At 39.8% G+C, this 26,703-nt stretch overlaps 1 protein-coding gene across 1 annotated transcript; it reads left to right on the top strand.

The window, feature by feature from the left end:
• Positions 1-47: 47 nt before the first annotated feature.
• Positions 48-26,343, top strand: LOC134226388 (mediator of RNA polymerase II transcription subunit 18). The gene is made up of 4 exons (XM_062707146.1): positions 48-272; positions 336-426; positions 25,784-25,985; positions 26,046-26,343. The coding sequence occupies exons 1-4, from the start codon at positions 139-141 to the stop codon at positions 26,264-26,266; spliced, it is 648 nt and encodes a 215-aa protein (XP_062563130.1). The 5' UTR covers positions 48-138; the 3' UTR covers positions 26,267-26,343.
• Positions 26,344-26,703: the final 360 nt, after the last annotated feature.

Below are 26,703 nucleotides of genomic sequence, written 5' to 3' on the forward strand. Positions count from 1 at the left end.
TTCTCTCTCGTTAGACCGGCTGTCAGACACCGTCACTCCAGTTTATTATTGTTTACATCGGTAGTTTTCAATAAGCACTTTGCAATCATTGCATGTTGTAAATTTGTTTAGTAAGATTAGATACTTAAGAATCGCATAATGACTACAACGGCCACACCGATGGCTGCAGTTGATCTGCTGCAGCAAGCTCTTAACTCAAATATCATTCCAAATCAAGAATATTTGCTACAGGGATCTATTCTGGATTCGGCCACAGAGCATTTGCTGCACCGGTAAGCTTCGCGTGCGTAATAGTTTGATTGAATATAAGTTGTTATCCTCTTTATTGTTTTTAGATTGCGTGGGTTGTGTGATAATGTCGATACTGGACCGGAAGCTTTTTCCGACTACGAGATGTGTCTCAGCTTGAAGGTGCCAAATGAGAAGGTAAGCTAATTTCCATTGATGCCGATTAAGACTCTGTCATGGCTCAAACACTTGAGAGCCAGATTTTATTTCGGTAAAATTATTCAACGAACATGTTGTGTAAAACGACTTTTAACTGGAAAACCGCCAAAAAATTTGTTTTAAAGCTAATTACAGAAAATCGGCTAGTAAAATGTACTACTGAAATGCGAAAGTATGTTTTGCGATCTTCGACAGTAAACCATCCACTTTACCGTATCGGAGAAATACATTTGTAAAACGTAAAAACGTCACAAAAGCACGTGTTTAAAAAGGACGAAAAAGCTTGAATGGATTTCAGACAACGGCTGCTAAAAATATCTTCAACTAAATTTAGATTATCTCGTGCTTTAACTAGGGCTTCCAATTTTCCCGGGAATCAACTTCCCGGGAAACGGGAAATAAAATAGAAATTTCTGGGAATCGAATTATTATCATAAATAAGTTTTGGAGCTCAGATTATTTCGACTTAAAGGCGACTGTTTGAAAATCGATTTCGCTGCTGCGTGTAAAATGTAAATACAATATAAAAGTAAGAAACTAACCAATTTAGCATATCTCATCATGCGAAAGCGATTATGAGCTGACCCGTTGAATCGCAGATATTTTTCGAAAACGTGAATACGTCTAATGAAAATGAAATCTTTAAAATAAAATACCGACGAATTAAACCCTCTGCCTACAGAAAAATACGAAAGATAGACTTGAACGACTTTCACAGCATATAATTGCTGAGATTGAAAGTAAGATCTTACTTCCAGTGCATATGGCATAGAATAACCATAGAATTGTTGAAGTTTCTGAGCAAGTTTGCCGTCCATGTCCAAAAGCTTTATCTCCTTTGCACCAGAGAATTTTGAGATTTAATCTTTATTTTGCAGATTCTAGATCTTGTTCAAACATAAGGTCTGCAGTGTCCTGATGGGATTTTAGGCCCATTGTCGCCAAGGCCAAGTATTCGTATTCCTAATCCATATAGTACTCAAAGAAACATGTCGCTCTGCACAAGCATCTGAGTTCTCAAAGGCACTATTGCTTTATTCCGGCTCTTTCTAAACGGTTTAGGATTGCATCGCACAATTCAGTAGCAACTTTACTTATGCAAAACTTTATTTATTATCTGTTCACGCGACACAAATTCTGGTTTTCGGACACTTCAGAACATAGTTTCACACACGACGGACTTGGATTCAAAAACTACATTTATTACGCGAACAGAGAAAAGAACAATTTTGGTTAACAAAAACGACGACATATATTTGTTACCGCGACGGAGGTTTATTACGTACTGGACGTTTTGCCAAGGCCTGTTATGTACCTAACCAGCTGATTTCCGATCGAGAGGCGATCGGCGGTAAATACTAGCAATAGACAACACAACTGACAAACTTTATGAACAAAAATGAAACGGGCCAAGAGTAATAGAGAGAGGAAAAAAGACAAATAGTGTCGCGACCGTGTGGAACATGTTTTGGTCACACAACCATAACCGGCCGCCTTGAAATCCCTATAATTTCAAAACCTCCTGCTCTAACCAATGTAAGTTTACAAAATTAACAGTAGATAGATTTTCAATTTGCTTCTTACACACTATACATTTATGTACTAATACTGCTGCTGCGACTGTTGATACAAGTACCGGTGAAGTAGGACCTTCATTCGACACAGCGACGACGACGACGATGACGGGGACGAAAACGATAATCCACCGGCTGGTGGTGATTCTCGGTAGTTGATGTTTGTTTACCTCGGCAAAGTGGAAAACCAGATGTAATATCGTGTAGATTTTTGAGGAAAACCGGAACAACTTACCTGGCAGACAAGTTACAGTGCCTGAATTTGTTCCGTTGGGTAAAAAGCTGTCTGCCAGGCCTCGTAATATGTTGATTATGATGACTAGTGGACTGTAGTATCTTGATGCTGACTTGACGATGCTCTTTCAGGAATTCGTTGCCGTGTTCCCTTCGACGACTTCTTCTTGACGATGACTCTGACAAACGACACTCAACTCCGATTGGACAAGACAAGGCGGGACGACGATCAATGATCTGGCTTCTGGGATTGGACTGCAAATTCGCTGATATATGTGGTGCTGAGGTGGTCCGTGCCGTGACGTTGGTGACCTCTTAATAAAATAATAAAATGAGATGGTGCTTCTTAGTCCATAATGCTGAAAATAAAAACGACTGGTCTGGAAGGAGGCCCTAAGGCCTCCGTTGGACGCTCACGAGGCGCCGACCTCCCTTCTCTCTGGCTGACTTTGGTTTCTTGTGCATGTTTTAATGCGGAACTGCGTTGAATCTTGATAGCAAGGGTGCTTAACTCAGTGGCTGCGATGCTGGATCCAAATGCCGAAACAGTCCGCGTTGGTTGGCCAAACCCACGGACAATCGCAGCGTGAATCCAAGGAGGAAGAATTGCGCACTTCTGCCTCATTTTGCTTCCACGATCGATTTGTTACCTCAAATATCAAGCAGTTTTTGACGGTTTAGTCTTAGGACATTACACATTTTCCTAATATCTAACTAATTAGACTGACGAACTGGACTGGACTGGATACATGTAACTTCCACCAACGACAACGACACAATTACCACAGACTATGGACGTTATAATTATTGGACGTGAGACAACTCGTGAATTGATTTCAAGTATCAGCTGTCTGGTTGACCAGGCTCAAGAAGGTATCTCTGAAGAAAAATAAGACCCCAACAAACAACGACAAGCTACAAATAAGCATCTAGGTTGAATTATTGTTTATTTGTGATCTTTGTAGTTGAATAAAATGGATGCTGAATAATTCGCTAGACAGATTTCATTTCAGCATTTAATCTAACTAATATTCGACATGGCCTATTTATTTGTTTACTACCTTTATTTGAAGTCGAACTTACGTTTTCGTTCTTACACATTTGAGCACATTTAGGAAGTTTAACAATGTGCTGAACTAATGAGTCCTCTGTTCGACTATGATGCTCTGAAAGGGTGGTCGAATTGAGTTTGAATAGTAAGTTAATAAGCAAGCATTAGACATCCTTCTTAACCTTTGTCCTTCTTAACCATTGGGTTTCACATTTATCTGATTTATCGCACAGTGGAAAAAAAAAACATTATGCTTTTTCAGTTTGAGAGAAAATCTGGATTCTAGATCTGGAAAATTTGATTTATAGGAAAATAATTATTTGTTTTCAAGACATGCTTTTTATATTCGTGATTTATTAAGCTGTCGAAGATTATAACGAACAAAACTTCTGTAGCAATGAAAAAAAAATCATGCATTCATGCGGAACTAAATTTACTAAAAGCCGGCTTAACGCCGTTGAATAACATCGGAAAATTATTGAATCTTTGGTGTGTGGAATCCCAATATTATCGCATGGATGTTGATCTTTATTGCGGCGAAATTGGAATAATCTTAGCATTTGACAATCACATCGCAACCGTTTATCAAGAGATTCTGAGGAAGGTCGAATAAACATTAATTTTATTTTCATAAATTCATAAATAGCATTGAGGACGGATTTTATTTTATCGTTTATCGACATTATTTTTACGTATTTTTCCTAGTGTGCGATGGTTATGACTGGCTGAACAATGGTTGAAATAAAAATCTTGTACAGTTATTAACAAACTGTAGTTTGACAGATCGACTTATTGAATAAGAGTCCAATTATGATTCATATTCAGCAATAAGATTATTTATGTTATGCATTGAGTGAGCCATATCTAACAAATCAAGGATGGCGCGGATGGCAACGTTACCGGCGGATGATCAAATGACAGCAGTTCGAGACCCGATTTAGGAAAATTTTAAAATGATTATAAAATGATAATTTTAAAATGAAAATAGCAATTGCTTCAAAATACGTCCATTGGAGATCTTGATGATGTGTTATACCTGCTATGCGTTATTATTTTCGAAGAATTCGCATGTAGCTGAATTGAGGCTTAGTTAAAATGCTTATTAAAGGTTTAACAAAACAGTTAATAAAGTTGTTTTTCAAAATAAGATGTTGTCGTTGAATAACTTCGCCAAAATTGTGTGAACAAAGCTTGAACAGAAGTTGTGATAAGAAATAGTACAGACATAATTCAACACAGCGCTGAATTAAATCATCACACTAATGTTAGTTCAACTAGTGAATGTTTGTTGGGACGGTCACTTTTTCGAAATTTAAAGAAATACATAACTTAACTGGTATGCGGGGGCCAGTTGACCCCCGCCGATGGAGGAGTCCTAGACTTCCTCTGCTGAAGATGAACTAGTTTCTCTAACTGGCAGCACGCAGATCTTTGAGATCGCTCGCTGGTAACTGCCATCTTTGGTCCGAACGGTTACTACTCTTATATTTCCGTCCGAGCCTTGGTGAACCTCTGTCACCCGTGCCAATTGCCACTTCAACGCTGGCAAATTTTCCTCCTTAAGGACAACCAAAGTCCCAACTGTAATGTTGTCTCTCTGCCGCGTCCATTTTGTCCGATTGTGGAGATTGGACAGGTATTGCTTCGACCACTTTCTCCACAATTGCTGGGTGAAACCTCTCACCCTTTCCCAAGCCGAGATCCTGTTGTCCGGAATGCCACCAAGATCGGGCTCCGGAATGGCCGCCAGTGGCCGCTGAATTAGGAAGTGTCCTGGCGTGAGAGCCTCAAAATCATCGGGATCGTTGCTGATCGGGGTCAACGGTCTTGAATTCAAGATTGCCTCCGTCTGAGTTAGCACTGTTAGCATCTTGTCATACTCCAACGTGCGTGTACCAATCGTTCGCTTGAACAAGTTCTTGAACGACTTGACTGCTGATTCCCACAGCCCTCCAAAATTTGGTGATCGGGCTTTAATGAAGCGGAATTCGATTCTGTCCTCTGCTGTTTGGTGTAAGACTGCTTCCGAGAATTGTTGGCTAGTGTACAGCTGGGCAAGCTCATCCAGCTTCCGCCTGGCGCCAACGAAATTTGTAGCGTTGTCACACATAATTAACGATGGTTTTCCACGGCGTGATGCAAATCGCTGTAACGTTGCTAAGAACGCCTGTGTTGACAGATCTGCTGCTAGTTCCAAGTGTACTGCCTTGGTAACTAAGCATACATACACTGCCACGAAACACTTGATTGCTCGGGCTCGCCGTTGCGGATAGAACACATAGAAGGGACCACAGTAGTCGACTCCAACCTTTTGAAAAGGGGAACATGGTAGCACCCGCTCTGGAGGTAAATCAGCCATTAGTTGGTCCTGAATTTTAGGCTTCACACGGAAGCATTGGACACATTCATGAACCACCTGTCTCACAAGGTTCCTGACACTCGTGGGCCAGAATTGTTCTCGAACTGCCGAAACAATCTGCTGATGACCAGCGTGAAAGTATTTTCGATGGTAGTAAACTACTATGAGTCTTGTGAAGGGATGATGGTGATCAAGAATGTACGGATGTTTCCGGCTGTCTGATACAGCTGCATTTTTCAACCGGCCGCCAACACACAACATACCGTAGAGAAGTTGCGGGTTTAGTCCAGCAATTCTGGATGAATCTTGAACCTGACCGTACTTGGCGATGTCTGCAAACTCCCGTGGGAAACTTTCTCGCTGAGATTGCTTCACTAACACCTTGAGCGCTTCGTTGTACTCCTGGGAAGTAATGTGCCCGACTTTCTTACTTGATCGGTTTGCTGGTGATGAATTCCATTTAAATCGACGGAGGTAGACTGTTAGCCGAACCAGATCTACCAGCGATGAACGGAGACCGAATACCTCGCTTGGTGTAATAGCAGGAAGGACAGCGACGACAGCTTTTTCTTCTAAATCTGCCTTGGCGATGCTGCTTTCGTCGATTTTCTTGGAATCGGGCCAGTATTGTCGATCCAGCATTAGCCAATTCGGTCCGTGGAACCAGCGCGATTCGTATTGCAGTTGTGTCGGCGACATGCCACGGGAAATTATGTCCGCAGGATTGTCTTCTCCAGCAACGTGGTTCCAGTTACTCCCTTTCGTAACGTGCTGGATTTCGGAGACGCGATTTGCTACGAACTGCTTCCATCTTGATGGCGACGATGACAGCCAGCATACGACAATAGTTGAATCAGTCCAGAAGTAGCACCTAGCGACAATGTGGATGTTTTTGGTGACCTTTTCGTACAGGTGTGCCAGTAGTAGCGCCGAAGACAGCTCTAGACGGGGAATGGACAGTGACTTCTTGTTTTTCTTCAAATTCTCGAGCGGAGCTACTCGCGATTTGGAGGTCAGCAGATGTACGTGTACGCTTCCGTCTGCTGCTATAGTGCGGATGTATATGCAAGCCCCATAGGCCTTAATTGAAGCGTCGCAGAAGCCGTGGATCTCAACGAACTTGTTGCTGTAACTAGTACCTACCCACCGCGGAACAGCGATTTCGGCTAGACCTACCAAGTTCCGCCTGTACTCACGCCACTGCTCTTGTAATTGTACGTTCAAAGGATCGTCCCACTCGCAGTCATGTTTCCAGAGCTCCTGCAGGAAAATCTTTGCTTGAACGATGACCGGACCTACTAGCCCCAGCGGGTCGAATAGTCGGGACGCTTCCGACAGGGCGCTTCTCTTGGTGATTTCTGCAGACTCATCCCATTCTGGCGAACTAAATCGGAAGCAGTCGGTGCTGGGCTCCCAGGTCAAACCTAGAGTTTTCACTGCAGCGGTCGATGAATCCAATTCCAAAATCGACCGCTCGTCTCTCAATTCCTCCGGCACCGCTGACAGCAATTCTTTGCTGTTAGAATTCCACTTTCGCAGAGAGAATCCAGCAGACTGCAGCAGTTCAATCATCTGATCGATGAGCTCTTTCCCTTCTTCAATGTCGTCTACACCAGACAGCATGTCATCCACGTAGAAATCCTTTCTGAGGATCTTTGCAGCTTTGGGGTACGCACCTTGGCCTTCGTCTGACAGGCGCTGAAGGCACTTTGTGGCTAAGTATGGAGCTGATGCCGTACCGTACGTAACCGTGACGAGACCGAATGTTCGAATCGGTTCCTCTGCACTATCTCTCCAAACGATCTTCTGCAGCTGCTGGTCGGCTGGATTCAACAGTATCATACGATACATTTTGGCAACGTCTCCTACGAGAGCAAATCGGTGTGTTCGAAAGCGGAGTGCGATGTCCACAATCATGTCCTGAACAACGGGTCCCACCATCAGAGCATCATTCAGAGAAATTCCGCTAGATGTCCGGCATGATGCATCGAACACGACTCGTAGCTTTGTCGTAGTGCTGTCCGGCTTCATAACAGCATGATGAGGCAAGTAATAAGACGACGCACTTGTTTCTTCCTCGGAAAGCTCTCGCATGTGACCCATAGACAAGTAATCGCTCATGAACTCCGCGTAAATGTCGTAAAATTCTTCACAGGCCGACTCCTCGACCGAAAATGTACTGGCTGAATGACAAGCTTCCACTTCCCAGAACCTTGAAAGCTGTTCTTGTATCTCCGCCGTTGAGCAAATGTGAACTACAGAGTACGCAGCACCAACTTCAGGAATACGACCAGAAACAATCCATCCAAACACGGTGTCTTGCATACTCGGACCTTCATTCGTAACCTTTCGCCTTTCTTCCTTCAGCAGCTCCATGTAGTATTCTGCTCCGATGATGAGGTCAATTGGTCCTGTTTCGAAAAACATGGGATCCGCAAGGAGTGCCGAATCCGGGAAATTCCAGCTTTCGATAGAGAAGCTTGCCGTAGGCAAAGACACGGTTAGCTTTGGCAGCACGTGAAACTGCATCTCTTCGGCGAATGACGAAATATTCGGTGATCTTGGACTGACTACGGCGGTAACCAGCCTGGTGGAAACAATTTGAGACGGTCCAATTCCTTGAATCGCCAAATAGACTGGCATTTCGTCTAGCTTGAGTTTGCTAGCGAAACTTGATGTCATTAGACAGTGCTGCGAGCACGAATCCAGCAGCGCTCGTGCCAGCACGGATCTGCCGTAGCGGTCTCTAATGCTGACCAAGGCGGTGGATAAAACTATGTTTTGTGTCGGTGTTACGGGGAGGGCTACATGTGTTTGGCTTGTGGTGGCGTGTTCTGTGGCTGGCTGTGTGTGTGAGTCTTGTGTATTGGCAGTATTAGCAGTCCGAGTATGTTGGTTCGGAGGTGTAAATCGCTGATACAAACAATTCCGACAGAGCTTGTTTCTGTTGGCAGCCTCAATTCTTTCTGACACGCTCATACGCTGGAATCTGACACACTGGAACACGGAATGGCGCGGTTCGCTGCAAAACCAGCATTTCGCCGTCGATTTTACCGTTGTATGGCAAATTGCCGGACGAGACAATCGTTGCTGGTTGGAACTGACGGGATCGACTGGCGCCACAGACTGCAATACAGAGCAGTGGCTCTTCAGGAAGTCCATCAAGTCTCTGTACTTTGCCACTTCCTTGCTGTTGTGGTGGGTTTCCCATTGCCGTAAAGTCGCCAAGTCCAATCTGGTACACACCATGTAAGCCAGAATGGTCTCCAATCCGACGGCTTCTCTCCGATCTTCTCAAGCATCTGCAGGTTCTTCTCGAAGTCACCTACTAGTTGGTTGAGTCCCCCATAGCTCTCCTTCTTGAGACTCTCCACCGCGAAGAGTGCATCGAGATGTGCCTTGACAATTAGCTTCTTGTTCTCGTACCGACTCTCGAGCGATTTCCATGCTACCGCATAATTGGCCGCAGACAAGTCAATGGAACCCACTTCCTGCAGAGCGTCGCCAGCTAAAGAAGACCGGAGATAGGTGAAACGATCGACATCCGAAAGCAGAGAATTATCGTGGATAAGGCTTCGGAAGCTGTCACGGTATGGCACCCAGTCGTGAATCTTCCCACTAAACGATGGCAGCTTGATCTCGGGGAGTTTCACCTTTGCAAACTGGGATGCCGGTTGCAAGTCCAGCTGTTGACCTGTAGCACCCGCCGATGCACTGGAACTCACCGTTTTGAAGGCCACTAGGTCTGCCTTCAGCGAATAAAAGCTGTCTTCAAACTGTCTCACTTTGTCATTCGCCTGTGTTAGCTCGTCTTCTTCTTTTACATCACCCTTCTCAACTTCGTCTTCTAAGACCAACTCAATCTCCATTCGAGTATCAAGAAACTGGCTATATACCCTTTCAAGTGCCTCCAAGCGTACGTTGATTTGCCGTGCATCTCTTTTTGCTTGAAAACCTGCGACAAACTGTTGAATTCCTTCTAGCGATTTACGGAGTTGGTGCTCCCGTTTATTCAACGTTCTCAGATCAGGAATTTCTCACTTCACTTGCACTGACACTCGGAACAATGTTTGGGAAACACTGTTCTCGTATGGAATGCACTCCACTGCACTGGCAAAACTAAATTCACAACAGGCTTTATTTTCTCACTTTGCCAACGATCGACTCGACGAACCACCCAACACGACCACGGAATGACAGAACTGGCCACCCTAGTTGACAGCAGCAGAGGGAATCAACCTTGGAACCAACGAAATCGTGAAATAAAACCAGCGAAAACCGAGACCAAACAAACTTTAACGGGCGGACACCAGAGCTACTGTTCCAAAAGAATATGGACTCACATGCAATCAATCAATTTATTTGCCTTATAGCCACAGAGTTTCATTCATGCAACGCCACCACACATGCAATCTACTCCCTTAGCCTTCCTCGCTCCGTCACTTAGACGTCTGTCCTGGTCCTGATCTGCTTGTGTCCACTTTCGTCGTCATCCAAAACTCAGCCTCCGTTCTGTCCCTGGATCCACCAATCGACGCAATCTTCCAGCTTCGCAATCCACCCAGTTTCCGAATGTCCTGGTTCTTACACGATGGCGCAAGCTCGCATCGAAAATGGTGACACTATTCACTGATCGCCTTTTATCTCACCGTCACAATAGTGCTAATCGTCCATCACGGTTCGCGGGAATTGTTCGTGAACAAACGTCTTTCACTAATTGTCCGCCAAAACGTACAATGTCCGAAAACTTTACCGGGAATGCTCATCCGGATCAAAGGACCAAATGTTCGCGCGACACAAATTCTGGTTTTCGGACACTTCAGAACATAGTTTCACACACGACGGACTTGGATTCAAAAACTACATTTATTACGCGAACAGAGAAAAGAACAATTTTGGTTAACAAAAACGACGACATATATTTGTTACCGCGACGGAGGTTTATTACGTACTGGACGTTTTGCCAAGGCCTGTTATGTACCTAACCAGCTGATTTCCGATCGAGAGGCGATCGGCGGTAAATACTAGCAATAGACAACACAACTGACAAACTTTATGAACAAAATGAAACGGGCTAAGAGTAATAGAGAGGAAAAAAAAGACAAATAGTGTCGCGACCGTGTGGAACATGTTTTGGTCACTCAATTCGCTCTCTACTTCAGACAGGCTCAACCATTATCATTATGTGGATATGGGGAAATGGAAAAGGATTTTGGTTCGTTTATTGGAAGAAAACATTTCCTCTATCAATTAAAAAAAAAAAGAAATTGTATTAAGAGAACGAAAAGCAACTATTAGTAAAAATATAATTAAAGAGTACACGCAAAAAAAAGTGTTCATGAATTCGTGAACTAACGAGTTCACGGTGTATTTTTTCGGGAACAACAGTCACGGATTCGGGAATACAGTCACGTTTTCTGGAACATTCTGGAAAACGTGACTGGTGTTCCCGAATCCATGAATTAAATCACGGTGTATTTTTGCTGGTTCACGAATTCGGGAACGCTTTTTTTGCGTGTATCTTAGTTTTATTTAACAAGATTCAAAACCTCTAAAAACACTTTCCGGGAAATTCGGGAAACTAATGTTCATATCCCGGGAATCGGGAATCTCGGGAAATTTCATTTAAAATCCCGAAAAAACGTGATCGCCAGCTTTTTGATTTGAAATTGTGTTTTAAATGGCATAGTAGCTCAGTGGGTATGTTGCATATATCAAGTGATATCATTTGATAAAATTTTGTTTTTAATTGATTCACCTAAAAGTAAGTAATTTTGTTTTTGACAATAAACAAAATGGCATCGTTGGGAAAGTTATCAGAAATAATGTACAGAAAAACTTTGTCGAAGACAATACGGGTCTATCTATTGAAATGAACAAAATATGACTCAATTCTAGTTAATAGGTCATTTAAGGGGGAGCAAAAATTGGCATCAAACCACTACACAAATCCGTATTTTTTGAATGAGTGTTTGTGGTATTTCTCGGTGTTACACTACCACAGCGACATTTTTTCGATAGACGGAAAGAGACAGACGACACACCACCGGTGGTAAATCATTCAGAAAGCTCTTTGCATCACCCAACTTCTCTTGAGGCTTAATCCTATCAAAACTGGTACACATTGAATAACTTCGCATGGTCAAATTTTTTAGGTTAAAAATGTTCTAGAAACTTATTCAGAACATCAAAACACGACCATGGTGCGCCGGTAGACCGTTATTATAAAATAAAAATGTCCATCAAAACCAAGTACAGGGCTCGATTCCGGTGGTAATTCTGCACCTCTGGACCAATTTTTAAAAAAATCCCTAGGAGGAATCTCGAGAAATCTTGATTTGAAGTTTTTAATTAAGAAATTTCAAAAGAATCTATATTTTAATTCTATAATATCCCCAAAATACCTTCGAAGGCGCCCAAAAAGTTGTTTTCAACCAGTTTTCATTTGTTGCCTTTCTTCTTGTTCATTAGCATTACATCCTCCATTGGGACATTGCCGCCTCGCAGCTTAGTGTTCATTAAGCACTTCCACAGTTATTAACTGCGAGGTTTCTAAGCCAAGTTATCATTTCTGCATTCGTACATCATGAGGCTAACACGATGATACTTTTATGCCCAGGGAAGTCGAGACAATTTCCAATCCGAAAAGTGTCTAGACCGGCACCGGGAATCGAACCCAGCCACCCTCAGCAAGGTCTTGCTTTGTAGGCGCGTATCTTACCGCACGGCTAAGGAGGGCCCCATTGTTGCCTTTATTACAATTATAAATTTTCACAACTTATGAAGCTCACCAAACTGACTTAGGTATGTTTTTTGTATGGGTTGAAGCCGTCTATCTTCAAGAATGCTACCTCTCGTTCAAAACCATTCATGAATTCACGTGCATGCTGCAGATTCTTTGTTGAATGCCATTCAGATTAAAGTTTGTATTTTTTTTATTGTATTCACAAATGTATTCGGGCATCAGAAGTAGAGATTAGAGTACGGAAGAAATTGATGAAAAGACCAACAGCTTAAAGATTTGTTTAAAGTAGTGTAGTTGTTTAGCATTATATAACAGGGTAGATCTTTGTCAGATGCTGTAACAATTGAAATGACGGAGCTTTATCAAATTCTGAGATTTCCCCGCAAAAGAATCATCGGACTGGTAATGTCTCTTAAGATGGCGGTAAGGAAAAGCTACGATTTTTAAAAATGAGCTCGGCATATAGAATGAGATCTCAAGAACCAAGGAAAACATCAGGAAAAATGCACAAGAGAAAGAAAGAATTTTACAAGCTTTGTGTATATTCTTTTGGGATTTCGATTAAATATTCGGTTCGGATAAAATATTCAATTTTTGAACTTTTAAAAACACTTTAATAAAGAAACAAAATGAACCTTTGCTTACCTCCGCCACTGCACATCTAGTTCGGATTGCATAGAGTTCACTAGAATCCCGATCTTTCGGATTACGTCACGGTAAGTTACTCTGCTTAAACATTAACAATTTTCTAATTAATATTTCAATCTGCAGGTTCTGAATGATTTCAAAAAAGTGTACGCAAGATACAGCTCTTTGAAACTCGAGCATGTTTGAGGAAGCAATTGATGGCTTTGCTAGCAGTTGGAAAAAGCTGCAGCTTCCATCCACGTCAAAGTACCATATCTTGAATTATGTATCATGTTTCCGAGTTCTATAGAGGTACCGGAATAGGTCTTGGCTTACATATCAAACATGCTTTTTCTAGTCCGTTGATTAGAACTTTGACGAGATTTGGCAGCAAAGATCGGTTAATAAGTGCTGTGATCGAGTTTAACAGCTTCTAACTACTATTATTCTACACGAACTGTGGTCCTACTTCTCTCCATTATGAACATAAAAACTAAATTAAAATTAATTTTTACCTTTCATTTTATTAAACATGGAAAGCAACACTTATACTAAACTCGAGCAAGTTAGCCATACAAAAACATAGTTAAGTCGGTTTGGTAAGATAATTCAGTTGTAAATATTTATGGTTCTAATAACGACAACGCGTGCTTTGGGCCATCTTTGGCGTGTGAAGAGAATGGTGTGTGGCGGCGAAGGATGAAACAAGAGCTCGCCCAGCTCTACGGCAAACCAAGTACCCAGAAGGTAGCTAAAGCTGGAAGGGTACGATGGGCAGGGCATATTTCAAGAATGCTGGACAGCAACTCTGCAAAGCTGGTGGTTCCTTCCGACCCGGCAGGTACAAGAAGAATTGAAGTACATCTATTTAGGTGGATTAATCAGGGTTTTTGGTGATATTTTTGGATTCTGTTAATGGATTCTTTTGAAATTTCTTAACCAAAAACTTCAAATCAAGATTTCTCGAGATTCCCCCTAGGGATTTTTTAAAAAATTGGTCCAGAGGTGCAGAATTACCACCGGAATCGAGCCCTGTACTTGGTTTTGATGGACATTTTTATTTTATAATAACGGTCTACCGGGGCACCGAGACGACACAAATTGAGCTAATTGCCTGTTTTGCGAATGTTATTGATACATCAAACATAGTTAATTTTTAAATTGGAAACTGTTTTACATGTTGTTTAATTTTCATTATTTTTTCCTGTGTGGCCTCAATTACTATGTCTGAAACTATAGATTCATGCACATGCACATCATGTGATAGAGTTAGTTCGAAAAATATATTGGAAGGGAATCACTTCCTTCGGTGTGGTTTGAACCATGAAACCAGTACGCTAGACATGTGTATTCCCTACAAAGCTACGAAGAGTGTGAAAAATAGATTGCGAAAGTACAAAAAAATAAAATTTTTCTCTCATTTTTAGGTGAAATTAATCAAGAATATTTTTTTGAATGGTACAAGGTCATCTTTGGGTTAGCAACGAAACTAGAATCATTTCAAATGTAATCACTGCCGTCGTAGCATCATTTGGGTTCACGAAAAATGTTGAATCATTTATCATTACAGTGGTTATACTGTCATATCACGCACAACGTTCCCATATCTGCATGAGTTTTATCTGTAGGATCCAGATGAGTCTTATTGGTAGTTTAGGTGATCCAAGAGCTCTTTGAAGAATAGATCTACAGATCAATCAACATAACGATGGACTTCTCATGTGTGACTTCTAGCGGAATAGCCTCATTCTGGTCCATTAAAATGCGCTGGTGGTCAGAGATGGGAAAAATCAAATTTTCGAAAATTCGGGAAGATTAAACTCACTCGCGATCTTACTTTTAAATTATCAAGTGATCAAAACTCGCCAGCGATTAGGAATCGTTTAAAAATCGTATCTTGATTTGAAGCATTTACCGTTACATTTTAAACTTTTTTTTCCATACTACCATGAAACCATAACGCCAAATAGAAGATATAACGTGATTGTTGACAGTTAGTTGATATTAGTAAAGAATAATGATTGAATGAAAATTCTGTGTTAATTATCGTACAAAATTTGAGAAGTTGTCGCCGGCGACAACTCGCCTACTGTTTTCACGTGAAAAGTTTTCACATGAAAATTGCAATCATTATCGTCTGATAATGATTCAGCACATCACTGCTGGTGGTTTATTATTATTTTAAAGTTTGAAGGTCATCCAAGAGTTCCTTGGAGCTTGGAGAATAGTTCTACGGCTCAATCAGCGTAAAGCCTAGTACGCAGTTCTCAAGGAAAAAGGTCAAGTAGAATTTGATTAAATTACCAAAGTAATTTTGTTAATAATTGATAAAAGTAGTAGATAAAGTAGGCGAAAAAAATATGTTATGAATTATGTTAAAGGAATCTCAGTAGCGCAATCGCTCCTTGACCATTACTTATCCTATCTTTTTGCACAGTACTTCAGAAGTCCATACCACCCTCAGCTTTTCAAGTGTGACCTCTACACGCAAAAAAAAGCGTTCATGAATTCGTGAACTAACGAGTTCACGGTGTATTTTTTCGAGAACAACAGTCACGGATTCGGGAATACAGTCACGTTTTCTGGAACGTTCTGGAAAACGTGACTGATGTTCCCGAATCCATGAATTAAATCACGGTGTATTTTTGCTGGTTCACGGATACGGGAGCGGTTTTTTGCGTGTAGTGGAGTAGCCCCATTCTGATCCGTATAAACAAGCTAACGATGAACTTCTCACTTGGGACTTACAGCGAAATAGCCGCTTTCTAGTCTATGAAAGCACGCTGGGTGGTTAATAACATTTACAAGGTTGGTATGTCATCCAAGAACTCTTTGGAGTATAGGAGTAGCCATCGGAAAAGTAAGAACAGTGCATATGTGTTATTCGTCGCGAACGGAAGAAGAAATATATATTTGATATTCGGCGGATCATGCGCTTGCATTGCGCTTGGCTCATGTCGAGACAAGTCCGATCTTCCATAGTTTGCAGAAGCTATCGGGCGAGTAAGTACAGAATGTTGCACGTCGGATCGGTCGTCCAAAACGTGATGTTTCATAGTTTGCGAATCCCAAGTAACATTTCAAGTTTTATTTCACTCTAGGAATGGTTTTCAAGATCAATTTAAAAGATCTAATAATAACACCCAGTCATACACGGCAACCTTCTGATGACCACTAAAAGAGTAAGATATGGTCAAGTGGTCCTCTCCAGACAACCTACAAACTATAAACCTATTACAAGAGCATTTAGAAACCCTTTTCAAACCACCCGCTAAAAAGATAATTTGGCTGCGGTAGCTGTCAAATGGTGGCTTTTAAAAAAGGGAAACTTAACTTTGCAGAACAATAATAACAAAATGGATTGTTGATAAAAGTTATGATGATGACAACAAAATAGTTTTTTAGGCAAGGATGTTATCGATCATTTAGTAATTTGCGTCTGATCATTTAGTAGTTTGTCAATAACTCATTCCAGAAGCTGAATTTCAAAATGTGTTGTATGATGGACTCCTAGTGCAAAGGTTTTTCTACAACTCTGCCAAATGGTTCGTTGTTTGAATTCCATTAGTAACGGAGCTATAGCTATAGTATCAGTAACTTAGACTAAATGATAACAAAATTCCAATCATTTAGTTTAAGCTACTATAACTAGCGCTACAACTCTGCTATTAGTTGAATTCTAACAACAAACCATTAGGCAAAGTTGTAGAAAAACCTTTGCACTAGAAGTCCACCATACAACACATTTTGAAATTCAGCTTCGGGAATGAGTTATTGACAAACTAGGGTCGGTGTACCAATTGTCGCCATACATAAGAACAACTATTTTTAAAAAAATAAGTAAAAGGCATGTGGGTGGACTTTATATATCAAACGAAAGGTTTTACTTCCTGCTCCTTAGAACAGCTGTGAAAACCACAATAAAATTTGTTATTATCCTCAAATTTAATTAATCCATAATAGGAACGCATGTACCAGTTGTGGCACTATTCTTAATTTTGGTTCCTTATTTGGCAAATCCCATTGTTTTCTTATGGGACTGGCCAAATTGGGACCACTAGTGCCACAACTGGTGCAAAGGACGTTAAAAATTAAGCAAAATCAATTTTTACAATTATGCTTTGCTTATTTTGGAGGAAATCAAAGGTGTTATCGTGTCATATGAATATGCTTTATCGATATGCACTTGGTTTGCGGTGATTTAATTCGTCATTTGGCATATAAAGCACTAGTGCGACAACTGGTGCTATAGCCACAACTGGTACACCTAGCCTACTAAATGATCGAACGCAAATTATTAAATGATCGATAACATCCTTGTTTTTAGGCTTATTTTTCAATTTAGTGTCTTTGAAAAGAAGTGGGCGTCCGATTTTATGGTCAAAGTTGGCGAATAATAAGGTTGAGCACCACGTGCCGGCAATATAACATAGTTCAGGAAAATAAATTGAAAATATTTCTTACCACAACATCTAGGATATCCACTAAATCGATTAGTACTTTTGCCCGAATTATTAGTAAATAAAATTATTCATCAGAAAAAGTATGATACGCGATGAAAATATTGTTTAATCATGAAGTTCAGTAATATATTTCACTGACATCGAAATGCTTCTCCATTTTCAATATGGCCATCATGGAATATGATTAGAAAAACTTTGCTTTTATTAAACACCTTAATAAAATCTTCGCAGTGCAAACATTCTTATGGGGGTAATTCGTTTGACCACATTATGATCAAAAATTGAGCTTTATTCGAGCGTTAAAAACTGGGGTGGCATTGCGCATCTCGATTCGAACGCAATTCTATCGAGTCGAACATTACGGCATTACGGCTTTTGATTCGATCTCTCAAACGACTAATAGTTCGATTAGGCATTATGGAGACTCGATAGCACACTGAAAAACGACTCAAGTCGAATGAAAATCACTCGTCACCTTTATAGCTTTCGAATGTTGTTCGAGAGTCATTTCTTGCTGAAAGTTTTTCATTATATTTGTTATTATTTCTCTACGGGAAGAGAATAAATGTTTAATTATTGTATCTTGAAGGAAAGAATGTTCTTATTATACCTTTTTTTATAGTTTCTAGACAATAAACAATCTCTAATTATCTTGAAATCCTCGTAAAAACGACTTCAACCTAAATCGATTTTTTGCAGTTTTCACGTATTTCTTGACAATTTCGATAAAACGCGTGAAAAATCTATGGGGAAAATCTACGTAAAAATAGTTGAGTTAAATAAAAAAAACGCGCAAGAGATGACCCAAGTGCATTTAACTGAAACACATGGAAACATCGAAGTAATTTATTATCGAATCCTTCTTTAGCTTTAAATTATTTAGCTCAAAATTGGATCTGTGTTATAAACTCGAATAAATATGAAAAATGCTAATGCATTTGATGAGTTTGATTGCTCTAAGCATGCGGTCGCGTGTACTCAGACGACAAATGACGGTGGAAGACCGACACTTGATTACAATTAGAGCAATCAAAGTAATCAAATGCTTTAGCCAAGCAAGCCTTTTGCACAAATTCACCCAGTCTGTTGTTGGGGGCATAGAGTGTGATCCTCTCGATTTATAAACAATGTGCACTCGCTTGACTGTGGATATACAACAGTAAAGCACATGTGAAGATTGGACAATTCAAACAAGATATTCAATTTTCAAAAAGAGCTAACCGTGGTTGAGGTTGGTACTCGGATTCTGATGGCTTTTCCGCAAACGTGACCTTTAAGTGGTCTTACTGTACAGGGGTTATCACGCCTATCTAGAGAGTAGGAGGTTGAGGGTTCGAGTCCCTCCAAGACACGTGGATTCTTTTTCGCAAATTTCATATCAATTTGCCCATTTCGAAACATTTGCAGTGCATATGCACAGCCAAACAAAAAATGATTTTTGTACGATCGAGTTGCCGAATAATATGCAATTAATAATAAAACTTATAATTTGTGTCGTAACTTTATCTCAATTTATAAAACATGTCGTATCGGCATAATGCTTTAATCGGTTTCAACTGCTCAATAATGGCTTTTATAGTCATTGAGCACGATTTGCTTGTTTATAAATTAACTGCCAATTCATGCCCTGAAGGATGCCTTTCCAACAGGCAACATGCTACACGTAGATGAAATTACTCTTATTCTCTTTGTTTACTCACATTCGCAATGCGCTGAAGGTTGTCTCTCCAGCGAGCGGCATAATAAACACGGAGACAGTTATCTCTTATTCTCTGTTTACATTACGTTTGACAGAACATATTCGATGGACCTAGTGCGGCACCATTCGAAATCTTGTAAGGTGACTGAATGAAGTCGAACGAAATACATAATGCCGCAATTTTTTGAAACGAATGCAAAAACGTACGAATCGAGAGATTCGATTCGAGATGCGCAATGGCACCCCTGGATTTATTACGCTCTAGATCACAATCATAGATGTGTTCATATGGTCAATAGGCATTTGACGTTTGAAGCTTTTTTCAGCAGATTTATGAGAGGTTTATTGATAACAATAAGAGCACCAATAAAACTGAGCAAATAGTTATGGTGATTGCTGTCAAAAGTCCGCAATGAGAATTAGATGAATCCAAGAAGCATAGAAATTGTTACTTGGGATGCAACCGGCCGCGCATGGTGAGTACCCAAGTAACAATTTCCATGCTTGTTTGATTTATTTAATTCTTATAGCTGTTTTATGACAGCAATCGCCATGGCTAGTTTCTAAGTTTTATTGGCGCTCAAATTATAATTAATAAAACACACATAAATCTGTTGGAAAAGCTTCAAACGTCTAATGCCGATTGATCTTATGAGCAACTCACCGTTTGTGCTGAAGAGCTTAATAAGCCATATTTTCAAAGCTCGATCAAAGCTACAATTTTTAATCGTAATGTGGTCAAATGATATACAGACATACAGACATCATACAGATTACAGATATCATACAGACTTTTGATTTAAATTACTTACTTTTGCAGACATTCAGTTTTTAAAAATTTTGGGTTTCGAAACATAATCTTGTTGCGCTTTCCAATTAAACCATTTTGGGTTTCCAACCAAAAAGCTGTGGGGATTTCGTACGGAATTCTATCAGGTTTTCCGATCGGTATCATTTTGGAATTCCGAGCGGAGTTTTTTATGCTTTTGAACGGGATTCTTTTTGTATTCCAAACAGAATCCTTTAGAATTCCAAACGGAAAAATTCTTTGATTCCTTTGAAACCTAAAACCACAGACAAACAGACGTAACAGCTAGAACAATTTGTTTCAAAATCCATTGCCCAGTTATTTTACCACCACCTAACGTGCATGTTGTACGAAACAATGTTTAGTACGACAATGTCAACAGAAGGCGCTAGTGTGAGATGTCAAATACAAAGGTATACGATGCGAGCGCCCCTGGATGTGAAACTCGCAAGCAGTTGAATTTAAAACGACCGTTGAACTCATGGTCGATGGGAGTTTCCTCAGTGTTACGATGGGAGTTTCCTCAGTGTTTGTCTGTGCTAAAACGATTCCATTCAGAAGCTCAAAATTATTCCATTTGAAATCCCGTACAGAATTATGTGAACTTCCGAACGTAATCCTTCTGGGTTTACAAACGGAATCTCTTCGTGCTTCTGAACGACATTCTTTTGGGATTTCGCAATGAATTCCGCATAAGGAATCGATTCAAAAACCCAGAAGAGTTCATTCCGAAAGCCATAAAGAGCTCCGTTTAGAAGACCAAAAAATCTCGGTTCCGGAACTCTGGTTTAGGATTCTGAAGCCTAAAAAGATTTGAAGAATGTTTTCATAGAAGTCGATTTGAAAGCGAGCGGAGGGCAATATTTGTGATGGCACATATCGCACGACTTTCCTTCTTTCCAAACTCCCGTATGAAAGGGGAGGGGAGAATATCAGTGTGGAAGCCAGTGGAGATATATCAACTTCCACACTGATATTCTTCCTCCCCCTTCATACAGGAGTTTGGCAGAAGGAAGGTCGTGCGATATGTGCCATCACCAGGGCCGGATTTAGCCGGAAGGGGGCCCCGGGGCCGACAGCTTGTGGGGGGCCCACAATGTACAAAAAAGGTTGGTTTTAGTGCATAAGATTTGTGGGGGCCCGGGGCCACGCCCCCCCTCCGGCCCTCCCATAAATCTGGCCCTGGTCATCACAAACATTGCCCTTCGCTCGCTTTCAAATCGTCTTATATAAAAATATTCTTCATGCCTGCCGTATCCTAACGGAACCATCAATTCTATACTTTCGCCTCTAATTCTATCATGCACTTGTACGTCTATGTTTGGAAGATGATATTAGCATTTCCATATCATTATAAACAATTGTTATCGAATTTCAAAAAACGACATTGCTCACAAGTTTCTTTATCCCAAAATATGACCCCATGCAAAATTTGAGCTCAGTCGGACATGATTTAGGGGTGCCTAAAATCCATCAAAGTTTTGAAATTTTTACCCATGAAAATTTTCCCAAGGGAAAAGTCGAAAATAAAATTTTTATTTTTAATGCCAAATGACTTTAAAATGCATGAAACGTCGAGATCTGATGTTACTTAATTTTTTTTTAAGATATCGATTTTTTCTCTTAAAACATTTTTGGGACTTTTTCGACATTTTTCGTAGTCAAAAATATCTCCCTATGCAAAATTTGAGCTAAATCTGACTTGATTTAGGTGTGCTCAAAATTAATCAAAACTTTATATTTTTACCATTCTAGGTTTCCTATTACCAGTATTTATTTAAACTTTAAAAGTGAAAGCAGCCACACTGTTTAGTATTATTATTTTTCATAAAATGGAGGATATTCTGTTTGTTGGGGACTATTTGCCATTGTTTCCCATTTCATTTAATTTGCCGTCGTATGGTGAAGTTCTTCGTAAGTTCATGTTTCATTTGCAAGCTGAGAAACAAACTAAGGTACACCGGGGCAAGTTGAAACGGTTTTTTAAAAGTTGAAATTCGAAGTGCTGTAAAAAAATCACCCTTTGGTATATTTTAAATCCGTTTGCGGTGTTTGCTAGTTCGGGCCAAACATTATACATAAAAAATAAGCATCCTTAACAAACTTTTTTATAAATAATTTTTATATTTAAATTATTTTTTTATATGCATCGTTTCAACTTGCCCCGCGAATCGGGGCAAGTTGAAACACTGTGTTATATTCAGACGTAAGCTAATTTTGCCGCATCAATTACAAAATGTATGTACTCAGTGACACTCAAGAAGCAAGGTTGTAAAGGTGACTATAAAACTGCCAGGATTCACATAAGAGTCCCATGTAAGTTTTTGACAATTTTAATTTTCTTTCAGAAATTAGCTGAAAATTGTCTCCTGTTTCTGATAGGTACTCCAGATTCTGATAGGTACTCTTTTACACAAAAAAATAAACTTATGGTCTATTTAATTGTCCCACCGCAATAAATACGGATAAAGAATATTATGTAAATTTTTTGGAAAAGCACCTTTTTTTTCGATTTATAATTTTTTTTGTATTTCCCCATGTAAAACAAGTTTGATAAATTCAACTGCAAATTACTCTGCGCGAAAATGACATGGGACTCTTATGCAAATAAGGGCAGTGTACAACAAAGCCACAATCGTATTTTCAGACATCAAATTCTGGAGAACGCACTAGGCTGAAAATTTATCAAATTGATTTCCTCATACTGGTGACCACTCGGATTACTATTCAGGATGCTACATTATTTGGTTCACTTGTATATTGCGTAGTTGATTCATTCCATTGTGGCATCTTCACAAATGCACATTAACTAACCAGCCATCATATCTCTCATAAACTCTTCGATTGGAGAAATAGACCGCTGGGGAAGTGAAAGGTGGAGTTAACGAAAATTTCGCTTAAAAAAAAAAAAAATTTTGTTTACATGGGGAGCGGGACCATTTGGGCAGCACCCCCTATTCCCGTCTGCAACGGTAATAACTCGACCGCGTTCCAACACAAATCTGATTGTTTGTACATCACTAAATATCGACAGAAACTAACCATGTACTAAAAAACAAGTAATTCGGTTTTAATGCGCTCGAGTAATGAACATTGCTGACGGGAATAGGGGGTGCTGCCCAAATGGTTCTCTACCCTACTCTATGTTTTATTTTTCTGAGAGTCAGTGCTCGTAGATTAAGAATCTCAACTGCAGTTTAAACATGACCCCTTCTCATTCTAATGGAGATTGTAGGAGGGTTGCATTAATGCCGAATGGGCGGGAATTTATTAAATTTATGTTCAGAAATTTGCATATTTTTATAAATTTGTGTTTTTCGAATGTATGTTTTTTGAAAACATGCTTAATTCTGAAAAAAAAAACTTTTAATTGCAAGGGTGACGTTTTGAATTGTTGTTTCAACTTGCCCCGCACCACGCATTTCTATTTGCCCCGAAAATACAAAAATTAAAACGGGTCTTTCATCGATTTTTCATAATCATTATGCTTATTCAACATTGAATGATTACCTACCGTGAAAATTTGATGAAAAAACTCTTCCAAACATTGTTTTGAGACCTGTTTCATTGGCGCGTCAAATATTTGTTTTGGATTTTGCAAAGGGCGAAAAATAAACAATGGCAGGGATTGCCTTTGAAAGCTGCAATCTTTCGGGATTGGCAGTCAGAAGGTGCGTTTAGGCGAGTAGTTTGTTGAAAAAAAATATCAGAGCATTCGGTCTTTTCCTATCTGAATTACAGCTTCCGTTTCAACTTACCCCGCATTTCAACTTGCCCCGGTGTACCTTACTAAACATAGGGGAACAGTACCGGTTTTGGCCATGTTCCTAATTTGGCCAATTTTGTGAATAACTCCAAAAATAAAGCAATACACGAGTTTTATTAGTTCCAGCAAGAGATATATCTCTTTCACTTCTACGCAAGCAGCGCAACTGATTGATTATTTTGGATAAATGTGTATTTTTCAGGGTTGGCCAAATTAGGCACTGAGGTGTCCAAAACCCGTGCACTTTCCCTAGTGCGCAAATTACAACAGAAGCGTTGATAGTTGTATGTAAAGGAAAACAAATTATTCAAGTGATTGGTACACAAAAAAATCGTTGGTAAAATTAAGAAAATTAGTTAGTGATTTTCAGTAGAAAGTAAAGAATTGTTAAATCTACCAATGCAAAAATTGTCATCTCGGCAAGAATTTTGACAAGAAAACCTTCCAGGTGTTTAACATTAATTTCCAGGTAAAAACAAACGTGCCATATATAGATTTTAGTAGCAAAATAATCAATTCAAAAATAGTAAATATTGGGAAAAATATGTTTTTAAAGAATTAAACAATGTTGTAAATTACATAAGAAATTCCTCAAGGAATTCCTTCGCAAGTTCACCCAGAAATTGCTTCAGCCATTCAGTCAAAATTCCTCCAGGAATCACATAGGGAATTCCTCCAGGTATTCCTTTGAAAATTTCTCCATGGATTCCATCGGAAATTCCTCCGGATTTTAGGAATTGCTTCAAAACTTCCTCCAGCATTTAATTTGAATTTTTTTTGCTAAGACTTTAGAGAACATCTAAAGAAATTGTTCCGGAAATTCTTTAAGAGAAACATTTGGTGATTCCTTTACGATTTTTTTTTAAATTCCTTAAGTTTTTGTTCGAAAATGTATTGTGAAAATGCCTCGGAAATACCTTCATAAAATACTACAGATTTCTTCCAATATTCTTCTATTTTTTTTAGGAATGTCTTTGGAAATTTGGTTAAGAATTCTTTCAGAAATTTCTTCGAATTTTACTTCAGCTGTTTTTTAAAGAAACTTAAGAAAACTTCTTAAGAAAATGTTCCGGAAATATGTTTGGGAATTTCTTCACGAGAGGCGTTCTCCAATCGTCTGCGACGAGTGGTTCAGCTCAAGGACAAAAAGGGTAAACTATTCACGTGAACTTTCAAAAAGTGATATGTTTTCTTGAAAAATGGATCAATTTATCTGTTTATTCTAATAAAGCACTTCAATAGCCGGACCCTGTATTTTACAGTTAGTTGTATAGCACAAATCTCCCAAATTGAGGTGAAAGTGAACGTATGTTAAAATAATAGATAGGAGGGTAGGAAAAATCAAGAGTTCCCACATTAGGATGAAAAATATAACATTTTGGCGAGGCAAAACGTTTTACGATGTACCGTGCGCCTCCATGCACAACCCACTGACTCAATTCAGATTCAGAATGCTGATTGGTCGACATGTGGTGTGTTGTTTTTGATCTGCCAAGTGCCGACTCCGTCCATTTATCCATCTTTTAAAATCCAATTTTTGAAGTGAATATTTTCAATATTATTGATATTTTCTACAATTTTGAGATGGCATCTGCTAGCTATGTTTTTAACTGTTGCATGAGGTTGCATGAAAATCTTTACACTATGGTTAAAGCAGTTTTTGCTTAACTTGGGCACTTTCATGGACCTTTTTCACATAGATAGGACGGGTTTTCTCAGTTTCCGCATATGATAATATACTGCTTGCAACTAGTTGCAACTGTTTTGGTCAAAAGCATTGTATTACTAAAAACAAAACGCAATTTTCGTACCTTAACTTAACAATTGCTCGCCATATTGATAAAAAACACAATCAACGACATTCAAAGATCATATTGATATGAATAAATTTCATAGAAAATTAATTGCGGAATGAAAAGATTGGTAAATTGAATCAATTTCTTTAAAAAAAATTAAACAATATTTACTAAATCCATGGTGTACGCTTATCTTTTCTCTATCTCATACCAGACGCCAGTTATGACCGTTCGGGTACGCAAAGCACAGGACACAGATGCTCCCTATCAGCTGCGATACATCGGCCAGCCGGAGCTTGGCGACCGCAATCGCCCAACATTGGTTCGAAGCAGCTTGGACATTGCCTGCACACCACACGTGGTTGACTTCTTGACTGAGATGGGCTTTCGGGTCGACTTCGAGTACATCACTAAAGGTGAGATAAACTATTTCGCAGATTATCCTAAAACTAAAATGTGATCCTATCCTATCCTAGGCTACATGTTCCGCAAGGGGCGAATGAAGGTTACCGTGTCGAAGATCTTCAAAGTCAACAGCTCGGAACCGATCTCGCAAAGCTACCTGGTTGAGCTGTCCGTGTTAGCCCCGACCGGGCAGGACGTCATCGCTGACGATATGCGAATTTTCGCCGAACAACTGAAACCGCTGGTTCAGCTGGAGAAGATCGACTACAAACGATTCGCGCAGATGCCCTAAATCATGCTTCACGACGACTTTCATTAATTTGGCAACATGTGCCGCTTAAGAAGACATTAAACTGTAATTAACCGAAATGATTCACAATGTGAAGGTTCTATTTTTCAAAGAAAAATCAAGGCCGACAACTGCAGACTAATTGGAAGCGTTTTCACTACCCATATTCTAAGCCAGATCATGGCACAGTTCAGAGATGAAAGGAAATTTCGCCACCGATGCCGCGCGCAGGTTGTTGATGCTCCTCAGCTTCCTAATGATGATGAGCGCGGGTGACGTTAGAGAGAAAAATTTACGAGGAATGTGACTCACGGTGACCGACACGAGATGCTGTAATATCTTTTCTTGTGCGCTTTATGCTAGAGAGAATTTCAGTTCCTATCTACCTACCTGCCACATTATTGCAGAAAACGTTTGTTGCCCTTGCTTTGAAGCGCGTA

This window comes from Armigeres subalbatus, chromosome 3 (genome assembly GCF_024139115.2).
Source record: "Armigeres subalbatus isolate Guangzhou_Male chromosome 3, GZ_Asu_2, whole genome shotgun sequence".
Taxonomy (NCBI): Eukaryota; Metazoa; Arthropoda; class Insecta; order Diptera; family Culicidae; genus Armigeres; species Armigeres subalbatus.

What these genes read in the sequence shown, in the direction of transcription:
- LOC134226388 (XM_062707146.1), top strand. Translation starts at nt 139, where the DNA reads ATGACTACAACGGCCACACCGATGGCTGCAGTTGATCTGCTGCAGCAA. An exon ending in TGAAGGTGCCAAATGAGAAG is followed by an intron (nt 427 to 25,783) that starts GTAAGCTAATTT and finishes ATCTCATACCAG; the next exon opens with ACGCCAGTTATGACCGTTCG. An exon ending in CTTCGAGTACATCACTAAAG is followed by an intron (nt 25,986 to 26,045) that starts GTGAGATAAACT and finishes ATCCTATCCTAG; the next exon opens with GCTACATGTTCCGCAAGGGG.